Source organism: Amblyomma americanum, chromosome 1 (assembly GCF_052857255.1).
Source record: "Amblyomma americanum isolate KBUSLIRL-KWMA chromosome 1, ASM5285725v1, whole genome shotgun sequence".
NCBI classification, from domain to species: domain Eukaryota; kingdom Metazoa; phylum Arthropoda; class Arachnida; order Ixodida; family Ixodidae; genus Amblyomma; species Amblyomma americanum.
The window spans coordinates 52,351,404-52,363,284 of NC_135497.1; the positions used below are offsets into that span (position 1 = coordinate 52,351,404).

The 11,881-nt window shown below is 49.0% G+C and overlaps 1 protein-coding gene across 1 annotated transcript in view; it reads right to left on the reverse strand.

Moving 5' to 3' along the window:
• Window positions 1-11,481, reverse strand: part of LOC144094705 (uncharacterized) — a 16,026-nt gene extending 4,545 nt beyond the window's left edge. The window contains exons 1-8 of the mRNA XM_077628651.1: window positions 11,462-11,481; window positions 10,538-10,940; window positions 9,404-9,661; window positions 8,004-8,297; window positions 6,996-7,130; window positions 4,675-4,974; window positions 1,913-2,119; window positions 1,085-1,246 (exon numbers count right to left, since the gene is read on the reverse strand). Coding sequence (XP_077484777.1) covers window positions 1,085-1,246; window positions 1,913-2,119; window positions 4,675-4,974; window positions 6,996-7,130; window positions 8,004-8,297; window positions 9,404-9,661; window positions 10,538-10,940; window positions 11,462-11,481 — 1,779 coding nt within the window. The remainder of the gene's footprint in view (window positions 1-1,084; window positions 1,247-1,912; window positions 2,120-4,674; window positions 4,975-6,995; window positions 7,131-8,003; window positions 8,298-9,403; window positions 9,662-10,537; window positions 10,941-11,461) is intronic.
• Between the last annotated feature and the right edge of the window lie 400 nt (window positions 11,482-11,881).

Sequence of the window (11,881 nt, forward strand, 5' to 3'; positions counted from 1 at the left end):
CTAGTTGTGACGCTTTCCGCTGCCGAAAACAGATGGCGCCACTGCCGGTTCTCAGCGAAAAAGCGTCGTTTGCGGGTTTTGGCTCGCCGATCTCTCGCAGACGCTTACGTTTTCGCATCATGTGCGCCTGCAACTAAGTAAGTACAATTGTCAAACTTGCTACGATACAAAAGTTACCATAATACGCAAGCTCTGTGTGCAGTTTCACCGCAAACGAGCCAGCGGTTGAGGCGGGGAAATTTTGGAAAGTGTCAGCGATAAAAACGCACAATACTGTACAATCACTGAATGTTAATTAAAAATAAAAATTTTAAAAATTAAAGGGTTTTCAAGCATCTTCGAAAATTCCAGGACCTTCAAGGCCATGAAAACAGTCCTATCAAATTCCAGGGTTTTCAGGGGTTTCAAGGACCCGCACGAAATTATTTAGACATACGATGGCCTCTCCTGTCCAAAAGAAGCGAAGCATTATAATGGGCGGCAGAGTTTTGGGAGAGAGTTCCTGTCAGGAAGTTGGATCGGATGAGATGGCTGTGGGAGGCGCGAGGCATGAAAAAAGGCTTCTGCTATTAACAAAAAAAAAAAAACTCGCAGGACTGTGCCCACCCGTTAAGTGCAAAGTGAAACCATCGGTCAAGCTCTGTCTGCTTCCGTGAACTTCGGGATCCCGGCCGACGGACAGACACGCTGCGGAGGATGACTACTTTGAAGTGCGGTTTTGACTCGTGGTAATAAATTTTTTCTCTCTCTCCCTATCTCTGTCTCTCACACAGGACAGTTACCAGGTGTCCAACGTGAATGTATAAGCGTTGGCAGCGGTGTGACAACAATGAATTTTTCAGAAAGCCCTGCCGCTCCTTGGCACGCTGCCAATTTCTCTAGTCGATTCATGTCGAGGCATAGTAATTGCGCGGGAGCGTCTTGGCGCCAGCGAATTTCGTCGCTACCCGCGTGGGAGCAACTTAATTGGCGCGCGGACAAAATCGCCGCCGGCACAGCCACGCTTGTCTTGGTGACCTGAGCGACACATTAGCAAAGGTTGTAAGTTTACACTGGTTGTCGATAAGTACGATAATATACATACCTTGCGCAGCAGGCCGTGCGATATTCGCCCTATGCCGTCGCTGAAGATGTACTCGCGATGGGAACCATCGCTGCTGCGGCCAGGGGCTGCGTGGCGGATGTCCGGTTCCACAGACGTGTTTTGGCTCGGGACCGTTAACAGACCCAACGACTGCGAAAAAGCCTGCACGCAGGAAAAGAGGTCTCCCGAGTGGGCCACTTTGCCATAGCTGGCGGGCGATAATATTGGTGATACAGAATTCATGTTTGTGCAGCTGGGAGTTGTGAAACTTGTGAAACCTTTGCGCAAGTATAGAGAAGTATAGAGTGGCTTCTCAGCAGTAGAAAGTGTGTAATGGAAACAACACCTCCATAATAGGCATTGGTACTCCAAAAGGAGGCTGATTTGCCTGGTTAGATCTCCGGAGACAGTCCGCGCAGAGTCGCAATTTTTTATGAATGCTAGTCTTACTTTCCATTCCCCCTCTGGAGCATTTTGACACTCCCACATTCGATTCAAAAACGCGCAAGGCATAACTTATGATCTTGTGGATAATTTCACAGTCAGATATGAGTCACTGCACATTGCGCCTGATCCCTGCGGACCACTGATCAATGAAGGGCTCACATAGCTACAATGCGATCCAAACAAATATGGATTAATGCAATGCACCTGGCCTTGAAAGTGTGATGAATGATGGTGAATGGCAGAGATCGACACTTGGCTCAGCCTTCTTGAAAACAAAAGCTCCGTTATTAAAAGCGAAGAAGAGATTCCCTCACCCACTTTCGTGCGATTTAGTCGCTTTTCCCATCACCTCTCTCAACAAGAACGTGACTGGCCTCTGACCTGTCCGAGCCGTGCCATGAACTTGGGCACGCTGACGATGGTAGAGAGGTCGCCGATACCATCGCGTATCTGCTCCGCGGTGCGGCCCTGATTGTCGTGCGCGTAGAACCAGAGGCCGTGGCTGCGTAACTGGCTCGTCGAGCAACCCAGGAACATGAACCGGCGGCCACCAATCTTCAGGCCCGACGACAGCGGAGGCTTGATCACCTACAGAAAACAAGCCCAAGGTAAAAGAGAGGAACTAAATGGACGGTTTACATTGTCATTTCAAGGAGCCAATCCCATGCATAACTTTCCTTATTATCCTATCAAATATCTTCATTCAGTTATGTGCCCTCCTCTGCACTTCAGCTACATGAATCCATACAGCAGTGGAACGAAAAAGCGACGGTGAAATCAAATTAAAATAGGCAAATAGAAGCTCATCAATGTGAGACTGAAATGTAGCACTACTGCCAATATAGATTTGTCGCATGACATTTTGATTCCCTGTGTCCTTCAGTGCGAAAGGAAGTAGCCGCAATCCTCGAGTATCAGCGGTGTCTGTGCGTGTGAAGCCTTTCAGTAGCAAGTGCATTACCGGCTCACTTGGTGAGTGGACACGTCAGTCGCACTGTGAATAGGCGGCGCTGTCCACCTACAATTTGAGGCAGTTACACGCCTTTCCTTCTCTCAAAACATAACTGGATCCCCGAGTAAGAGGACACCTCAACAGCGCTCTGAGCTACGTGGCGGTGGTGTACATGTGAAAAAAAACAGTGCTTTCGCCCAGTCTTTTGTGCTTAGCAATGCTAAACCGCCAGCCATTTTTTTTACTTGAGACTTCAGATACTGCATTTTTCAAAAAATTAAGCACGCTACGGCTACTTGTTCACTAGGCGATCATGAACCCCCCACATGAAGGCATCTAACACTACCGATAGAATAGAACTAACGGAGCTATCAAAGTTAATAAATAAGCGCAAGGTAGCCGACATAAGGAAGTTTAATATGGAGAGAATCGAGCATGCTATAAAGAACGGAGGTAGCCTAAAAACAGTGAAGAGGAAACTAGGCATAGGTAAAAACCAGATGTATGCATTAAGAGACAAGCAGGGCAATGTCATTAGCAATATGGATAAGATAGTTAACGTAGCCGAAGAGTTCTACACTGAGCTGTACAGTAGCCAATGTAATCAGAGCGCCAATGAGAAAGACAGCAGTGCACAGCAATGCGTCATCCCGCCAGTAACGAAAGATGAAGTAAAGAAAGCCTTAGAAGCAATGAAAAGGGGAAAAGCAGCTGGGGAGGATCAGGTAACAGCAGATCTGTTGAAGGATGGAGGGGACGTCGTGCTAGAAAAACTAGCCACCCTGTATACGCAATGCCTTATGACCTCGACTGTACCAGAAGCTTGGAAGAATGCAAACATTATCTTAATTCATAAGAAGGGAGACGCCAAGGACTTGAAAAATTACAGGCCGATCAGCTTACTATCCGTTGCCTACAAAGTATTTACTAAGGTAATCGCTAATAGAGTCAGGGCAACGTGAGACTTTAATAAACCAAATGATCAGGCAGGCTTTCGTAATGGATATTCCACAATAGATCATATTCACACTATCAATCAGGTGATAGAGAAATGCGCAGAATATAACCAACCTCTATATATAGCTTTCATTGATTACGAGAAAGCATTCGACTCAGTGCAAACCTCAGCAGTCATACAGGCATTGCGTAATCAGGGGGTAGAAGAGCCTTATGTCAAAATACTGGAAGATATATATAGCAACTGCACAGCTACTATAGTCCTCCATAAAGTCAGCAATAAAATTCCAATAAGGAAGGGCGTCAGGCAAGGAGACACGATATCGCCAATGCTGTTCACCGCATGTTTGCAGGAGGTATTTCGAGGCCTGAATTGGGAACAGTTGGGAATAAGAATAAATGGGGAATACGTAAATAATCTGAGATTTGCTGATGACATTGCCTTGCTGAGTCACTCAGGAGGTGAACTGCAAATCATGATCAACGAGTTAGACAGGCAGAGCAGATCGATGGGCCTAAAAATTAACATGCAGAAAACCAAGGTAATGTTCAACAGTCTAGCAAGGGAACAACAGTTCACAATTGGCAGCGAGAGCCTAGAAATTGTGCCGGAATACGTCTACTTAGGGCAGGTAGTGACAGCTGATCCGGATCATGAGAGGGAGATAACTAGAAGGATAAGAATGGGGTGGAGTGCATATGGCAAATTCTCGCAGATCATGAGTGGCAGTTTACCAATTTCCCTCAAGAGGAAAGTGTACAACAGCATAATCTTACCGGTACTCACCTACGGGGCAGAAACGTGGAGGCTAACGAAAAGAGTTCAGCTTAAGTTAAGGACAACGCAGCGAGCCATGGAAAGAAAAATGATAGGTGTAACGTTAAGAGATCGGAAGCGGGCAGAGTGGGTGAGGGAACAAACACGGGTTAATGACATCCTAGTCGAAATCAAGAGAAAGAAATGGGCTTGGGCAGGGCATGTGATGCGAAGGCAAGATAACCGCTGGTCTTTAAGGGTAACGGAGTGGGTTCCAAGAGAAAGTAAGCGTAGCAGGGGGCGGCAGAAGGTTAGATGGGCGGATGAGATTAAGAAGTTTGCAGGCAAAGGGTGGATGCAGCTGGCAAAGGATAGGGTTAATTGGAGAGACATGGGAGAGGCCTTTGCCCTGCAGTGGGTGTAGTAAGGCTGATGATGATGATGATGATGATGATGATGAACCCCCCAACAGCATACCGCGCTAAGAAAGTCGTCCTTGCAGGCACCCAGCGAAAAGGAGATGAGCTTGCAGTCGTCGTCCCGCACGACGATGCGCAGGGCGTAATCTGGGTCGCAGTGCTGAAGCAGGCGGCTCTTGCACACAAGTTGAGGGGGCATGTAGACGCGCCGAGTGGGCGTCAGGATCACCTTGCGCACCTTGACCATGTGGGACGGCAGCTCCTGGGCGATCACCGAGCCTGTGAAAACGTCGATGCGCTGCCGGTGCGCCCGAAACCGGAAGTACAGGTGCTCCAGGGCACTGCGGAACCAGAACACCTGCGCGGTACTGCGCCACAAGGACACTGTTCTTGATATGCTGGATATTGAAGTGTTGCACAATGATCGGTAGGAAAAAGAGGCAATAGTGTTGATGTACAGAAAGCATTGAAAGGGACTGTAGTCCGAGAAGAAATGAAAAAAAATTTAAAAACACGATTATGTTCAGGGTTCACCGGCACTTCTTATGTGTAAAGTGAATTTTTTCCTCACTTTCCACCTAAAATGACACCTTGAGATCAAGCTCCACAAAATTCCTAAGCTACACACCGTTCACTTATCTGTGTGCCCCTATTATCACACAGTTAGCATACTGCATTTCTGCATGCATTCTTTAACCGATCACATGTCTTAATACCGAGTTCCTTGTATATCAAACTGAGCTCCTCGTTCAGTTCTGTAATATCGCGCACTTGTAGCCACCTTAAAGCAGCGCGGTCTACACCATTTCATGCAGCTCTGCACGAACATCAGAGGTCTCCCAGGCGCCCGCGTGGTGTTACGCTTAGACCTTTTGAATAAGCGCTCCCTGAACGTCCGTATGCACCGTACGCTAGCACAGTGAAAGAGATAGCACGACCTATCCCCTCATTTGTTCGCAACCGTTCAAAGAGCAGCTATATTAATATCAGCGTGCACACATTCCTATGCTATTTATCCGACGATCAGGCACACAATAAAAAATTTCCGACAACGGTGGCTCGCATGCATGAAAGCAAGCGTTATCCACATTTTTTGCGATATGCTGGGAATACACAGGAAACCGGACTTTGAATTTTGTAACGGAAAATCTCGTGAGCAAGCTTGGTCACGGCATGCAAAGTGCCGACAATAATGCAGATACAACATCTTTGGAAGGTTCAAGTGAAACTTTGCTAAGAAAGCAGCATGCCACTTCCCGAAGCAGTCTCTGGTAGTCCACACTTCCGCTACCATTACCCTATATAGCCTGCAAGCCGCCGTGAAGGAATGAGGCGGAATGCTGATGCCAACAGGGCACTACACTTGTAACAACTTCGTCGGGAAAGAAGCAGGTGCCACTCAGGTGTTCATCTTGGGGAAACTCGAGGAGGAGTTTAGGAGAACAACCTGCCAGGCTAGTTGTTTATGCATGTGGTTTACTCGGAAGTGCAAAAAACGGACGAGGGACGGAGTAGGGGACACAAGCGCTTGTGAACGTGTTTCTATGTCCCCTAATCCGTCCCTCGCCCGTTTTTTGTGCTTCCCAGTAAACCACATGGTGGAGGAGGTCCATCGCTTCTGGTCGGTCGCGCGTTCCCAAGAAAGAAGATATTGCAAACTTGAATGTATTTCTTTCAATTTAATTTCATAATTCGTTACACTGGCTTCCTAACGTTGCCACTGGCCTAATTTTACCATCACTATCCAAGAAAAAACCAGGTTCCACTGCTGCATACGTGCGCGTATAGTGTTGTCATGGGCACGAACTGAACATGCTCTGCTACATAAAACACATCTGTAGTTACACTCTAATTTTAAAAAAGCTAACAGAGGTTTAGCGCCTGTTTAACCTAGTGATATGAGCGAAAGCAATTGTTAAGCAAGGGTACATATGGTTTGGCCCTGGAGTCGGCCTGGTGCGCGTGTTATCCATGGCGAGGCAGAGACCAAGCGCCAGCGAAGCAACTGTTTTTTGCAACCTTTTGCTAGACACGTGGCAGAGCAGCGAAGAGGCCCGGAGCGAGCGCAGCTGTGGCGAATCCACAGCGAGTTACATATCATGACGTTCCTTGCTACGCCTTCGTTGCGCCGGTTCAAGGTGAAACGAGCACTAAACATGACCTTGGGAGTTGTAGTGGGAAGAGTCGAGCTTTCACTCTAAGAACACGGTTTCTGCTGCTGTCTTGAGTACAGAATTCTGCAATAAAAGCTTACTTAACATAGTTCAGAAAACAAATCATACTGAAGGCCAGGCCAGGTGCGAGGCGAGCGGGCTACGGACATAAAGAGGGCCCTTAAGCTTTTGTTGTTAAAGCCAGCCTGAAAAACCGGGCTCTCACCTTTCCCTGGCTAAGCGAGAAATAGATCTCGAAGAGGGCTTCTTCCAGGGCACGGGGACACTCCTCGGCGCGCGCAGACAACTCGAGGAGCGTTTCCCGGCAGCTCTGAGCATCCATCGCCAGCTCATCGGTGACCTGCAAAGGTGGTAATCTACGTGTTGCGTTCGACAGTGCAGTTTTCAAGCGCCGTTCGAGTCGTACGCCCGCTTAATTCTCCTTCGCTTCGGGAAGCTCCCTATTGAAACCCAAAATGACACCGTAGGTCCGCAAAAATGCGCGCATAGAATAGTGACGCAGCTTTATATTTACGCCAGGTCATGGCACAGCGCGATATGCCAGAACCGCCAACGCAGCAAATCCCCGAACGAAGATCACCTTTATCCGTCAACAGCGTAGATCCGACCCATCGATGTAACCCTTACTTTGGAAGCAATATGCATTCACTCGTGATAATCCTTATTGATTCTGCATTTAAAATGGTATAGTGTGGTATGGGGGGAACATCCCGAAGTGACTTAGCCTATCAGGGACGTTGCAGTAGGCGATTGCCGAGTAATGCCGACCACCTGGGGATCTTTATCGACCAACAACAGCGCACACCGCTCGGGCGCTTTTGCCTTTCGCCCCTACTAAAGCGTGGCAGCCGGGACCGGAATTGGAACCCGGGTCCTCCGGGTCAGTAGCCGAGCACCGTAACCACTCAGCCCATGCGGCAGCTACGTTTAGAACGTACTTGACATTAATCTTGGAGGTCCTGTACATGGAAATTACGTGATGTACTTGATCCAATTCCGACGGATATAGAGACACGCAAAGGGTGTCTTGTACTGTCTGTCTTGTATGTCTTTTAACTTATTCTACAGAAAGCGAGAAGTTTGAAACAAGAAATATTCAAGAGGATCGGAGGTTTCACGCCGACGTCCTGGAACATTTCTATTTCGTCCGCTTTTGACCCTTGTTCTTGGGGTAGAGCTTACAAGAAATTCACGCAATGAGTTAAATCCCTACCTGAAAGCTCTCGGACCAGACGCTGAGCAAGGCGTACACGACGCCGAAGTCCTGCACGCTGGGCCTGGCCACTGCCTTCAAGTCGCGCGCTTGCAACTCGCGCACCGGCGCGTAAAAAACCTGCGCGTTTTTGCGCGTGCGCAGGATCAGGTTGCAGAGAGGCGCCCAGTGGCGCGGTCCACTGAGCGTCAGGCGCATCATGCGACTTCTGCCCAGAACGTCGGCACCGCACTTGAAGGGTCCTTCACCGAACTCGACGGCCCGGTCCCACGGGGTGGTGTCGGACAGGTCGAACTGCGACAGGAAAGGTGGTGGGTGAGCAAGCTGTTGTGCGGCTTATTTTGAGGCTGACTCGAATCAATTTAATATTATTTCATGGATCAAGGAACAAAATCAGGTTAATGATGTTCTGGTTAAAATCAAGAAATCAAAAATAGCATTGCAGTCCATTGGCAGGGCACGCAATGCGAATGCACGATGACCGATGGTCACTTAAGGTAACAGAGTGGATTCTAAGAGAAGGCAAGTGTAGCAGTGCGAGGCAGAGACTAATATGGGCGAATGAAATTAGGAAGTTTGCAGAGATAAGGTGATCGCAGCTGCAAAGGACAGGGTTAATTGGGGATAAGAGCAAATCCTCTGTCCTATGCTGTCACAGTTACACTACTGCTGCTGCTGATGATGATGATGACTGACCTAAGTTCAGCGCCCATAATCTACACTAATGGCTGTAATAGTAAGGAGCTTCTAGAGCCACCACTGTCATAACTTTATGTTTGTGTAACAAAAAACAGTGAGGTCACGACTGTACTGCCACACTATCACTATGCCCTGTGAATGGGATAAGGATATATGGGCTCTTGCCCCGTCAAATTAAACTATTGGCATACCGGCGTAGTCGTTTTGGAACTTTTGTGTGGATTCCCATTGCCCGATGTCCGTTACTGCCTCTCGAGAAAGAAGGGGAGCGGGACATGGTTGAAAAAAAATTTCAGATACCAGTAACTGGGAAACAAAGGCTAGGCGGTTAGAGTGAAAGTGCACAAGGAGCAGAGGACGCAGAAGCGAAAGGATGTATGTCCACTCTTGGTAGTGGTCGTGAAGCTTTGCACCGCGCTCTTTTAAGCAGCAGAAGTCCGGTGACGCCTAAAATACGTTTTACGCCCATTAACATTCCCTTCACCACAGCAGTCAGTGGTCCAGTTTTCTACACAGCTTTCCTTGCAGTCCTGCAATTTTCCGTGTTGCGCCACAGCTGCCCTTCTACGCAGTGATGTAGAACTCTACGACTAAAGGAAACTGTAGCGGAAGGGGAAACCGTAAGAGTACAGGAGTGTGTTTGTACACGGGTTTTTTTCTTTTAGTCCATTGAAAGCAATTAACGATATAGCGCTGCTCACCTGTGGCAGGTAGTCGCCCTCGCGATTGCACTGGCTGGTGGCGCTGTTGCCAGCGCACACCTTGTAAAGCAGCGGCGGGTGCAACAGCTGCAGGTAGACAATAGTGGATGTCGGCGACGTCTTGCGCAGAATGATGCGGCAGATGGTCGAGTACCGCACCAGCAGCCGGAACCGCGTGGAGCTACGCTTGCGGACATCCACGAAGTACAGGTACAACCCATTGGAACAGTGCTCAAAGTGTGCATTGCACTGCGTCACCTGGTGGAAGAGAAGGCATTCAGAAGAAGGGCCGAAACCGAATTATTCCGCTCCGACTGCGAAACTGCCGTACTTTTTAAGTATGCCTATCCATGTTGGTACAGTTTTGCACTTGCCAATTCATGCAGCGTGGCTAATACGTTCCAGGCCCTCGAAGAGCTTTATGTACTGTAAGCACAGTATATCAAACCCCTCCAGAGTCCTCTTTTAAGATTGACGATACATTTCCTCATCATTTGCGAAGTCATGCAACCTAGCCTCGTCACCCCAAATCGCTGCACCGTAAGAAAAATTGGACAACGAATCGCAGGTCGTTGATACAGGAAGTAGTACATAAAATTGGTTGTTTGAAATCATCCACGCAGTGTAAAGAACTCTCCCTTCCCCTCTCACTAGTGTTTCTAAATCTTTCTGGAGCCGCTCTTCACAGAATTCAATTCCCACAACAATTTAGGCTGCGCGCCAAGCAAGCCAACTAGACATGTAAGGAACCAGATGATGGATAAGGGGCCCATGTGCCAAAGTGCGTGACCATCAGGCCCGAAGCTCTGCTTTGCCATCACGTGCCCAAGACCTGTCCAGGAAAAAAGGGTTAGATTTAATGTGCCTATGAGCTGCCACTGCCTTCCAGAAAAGTGATGAATTGAGAAGTCCTCACTACCCTTCTCATATCCCTCTTATGACTGGGGCTCTCAGCATCATCTAAACTATTTACCCAGCAGAAAAACACGGTGTTTTTAGGATACGACACTTTATGTCCTCACAGACTGCAATGCAGTTTATTTCCATGACCTTCCACCATGCAACCGCCACTGCCATAACTCAAACTTCTGGACGGACGCTGTCAGAAAACACCCTACGGGAACCTCATCTCACCTTAAAGCCTTCAGACGAGGTCAGCTCACTGTTGGGACAAGACGTCTTCGCAGATGAGCTTGTCCCATCTGAAGGGGAGGTAGACTTGACCGCTCTTCCCTTCTTTCCCCGCTTCACAGACATTGATTTGCCGGAGAGGGAGGACGATGACTTGGCCGACGAGAGTGGCGATGGCGGAGGTGGCATGGTGTTGGTGCTGTCAAAGTGCGCCACAAAAGTGTTGTACCCGAGGAAGCAGCCGAGGGCGAACGCGTTTACGGGTACGTCCTTGTGCTCCGTGGCTATCTGGGTGCTGTACGGGTCGCAGAACTCCTCGAGCTCCTCGGATGCGAGCCACCATTCAGGCGGGCCGGACTTGCCCGCAGCCGCGCCGTTATTAGAGGCGTTCTGGCATTGGTCGCACCTGCGGAAGTGAATGTAAAATTGACGCGCGGAACCAAGAGCTGGTACAAGCTTAAGAAGCCATATGTTCTAACACAAATGGCGGTACTCTCACCACCCTAGCCACCTCAATATGGCGGCTATGAGCCCGCAGAAACCGATAGTTCATTATTGCACCAGGCAAGAAACTCTGAATTGAAATGTCTGCATAAACACGCCCCCCCCCCCCGGTTTCTGAAACTGAATAGACGGAGATGCCGATAATAATTTGCGCAGTAAGTTGTTTACGAAGCTCTACAACCTCTTCCTCTCGATCACCATATTCTGAGCAGTGCTTCACAATTCATCTGCATTGCTCAAATGGCACTGCAGTCACCTTAGTTCCAGTGCGCACAAATCTGCTAACCTCCGACTTTTGAACCCATGTCAGCGCATATGAGGAGTTTCTCAACTTACGCGACAGTAGAGGCTTGACAATATGATTGTTGACGCCGATCGAAGACTGGCTAAGGGCAAAGCCAGAAGTACTTGTAGCGCACTCACCACTTAAGTACGATATGCATGAACGAGTCCTTGGGTGACCGCTCCAGTTGCAGCGTCACGTTTGCCGTCCAAGTGGGGCTCTCGTAGACTGCCACCTCGCCGCAGTCTCCGGCCACCACTTGGCCCACGGCGCACTGCAGACCGAGAAGCCGCCGAAGCTGAGACGCTGTCGGCGTGCCCCAGCCGGAGTCCAGACAATGGACGCTTAGCGCCATCTCCCGGCAGTTGTCCTGCCGGTCGCGAGCGCGAAACGCGGACGTCGGTGCCATCGGCCCCGGAAGAAACGGCTTTGCAGGAGGCTCCATATTGGCAGGTGACTATCGTGCCATTTCAAACTCGCCGACTGGCTTAAGAGTTGAGTTTGACTATGTCTTCTGCTTGAGCGGAAGTCACACAAGAAGACCGACGGGTGGACCTGGA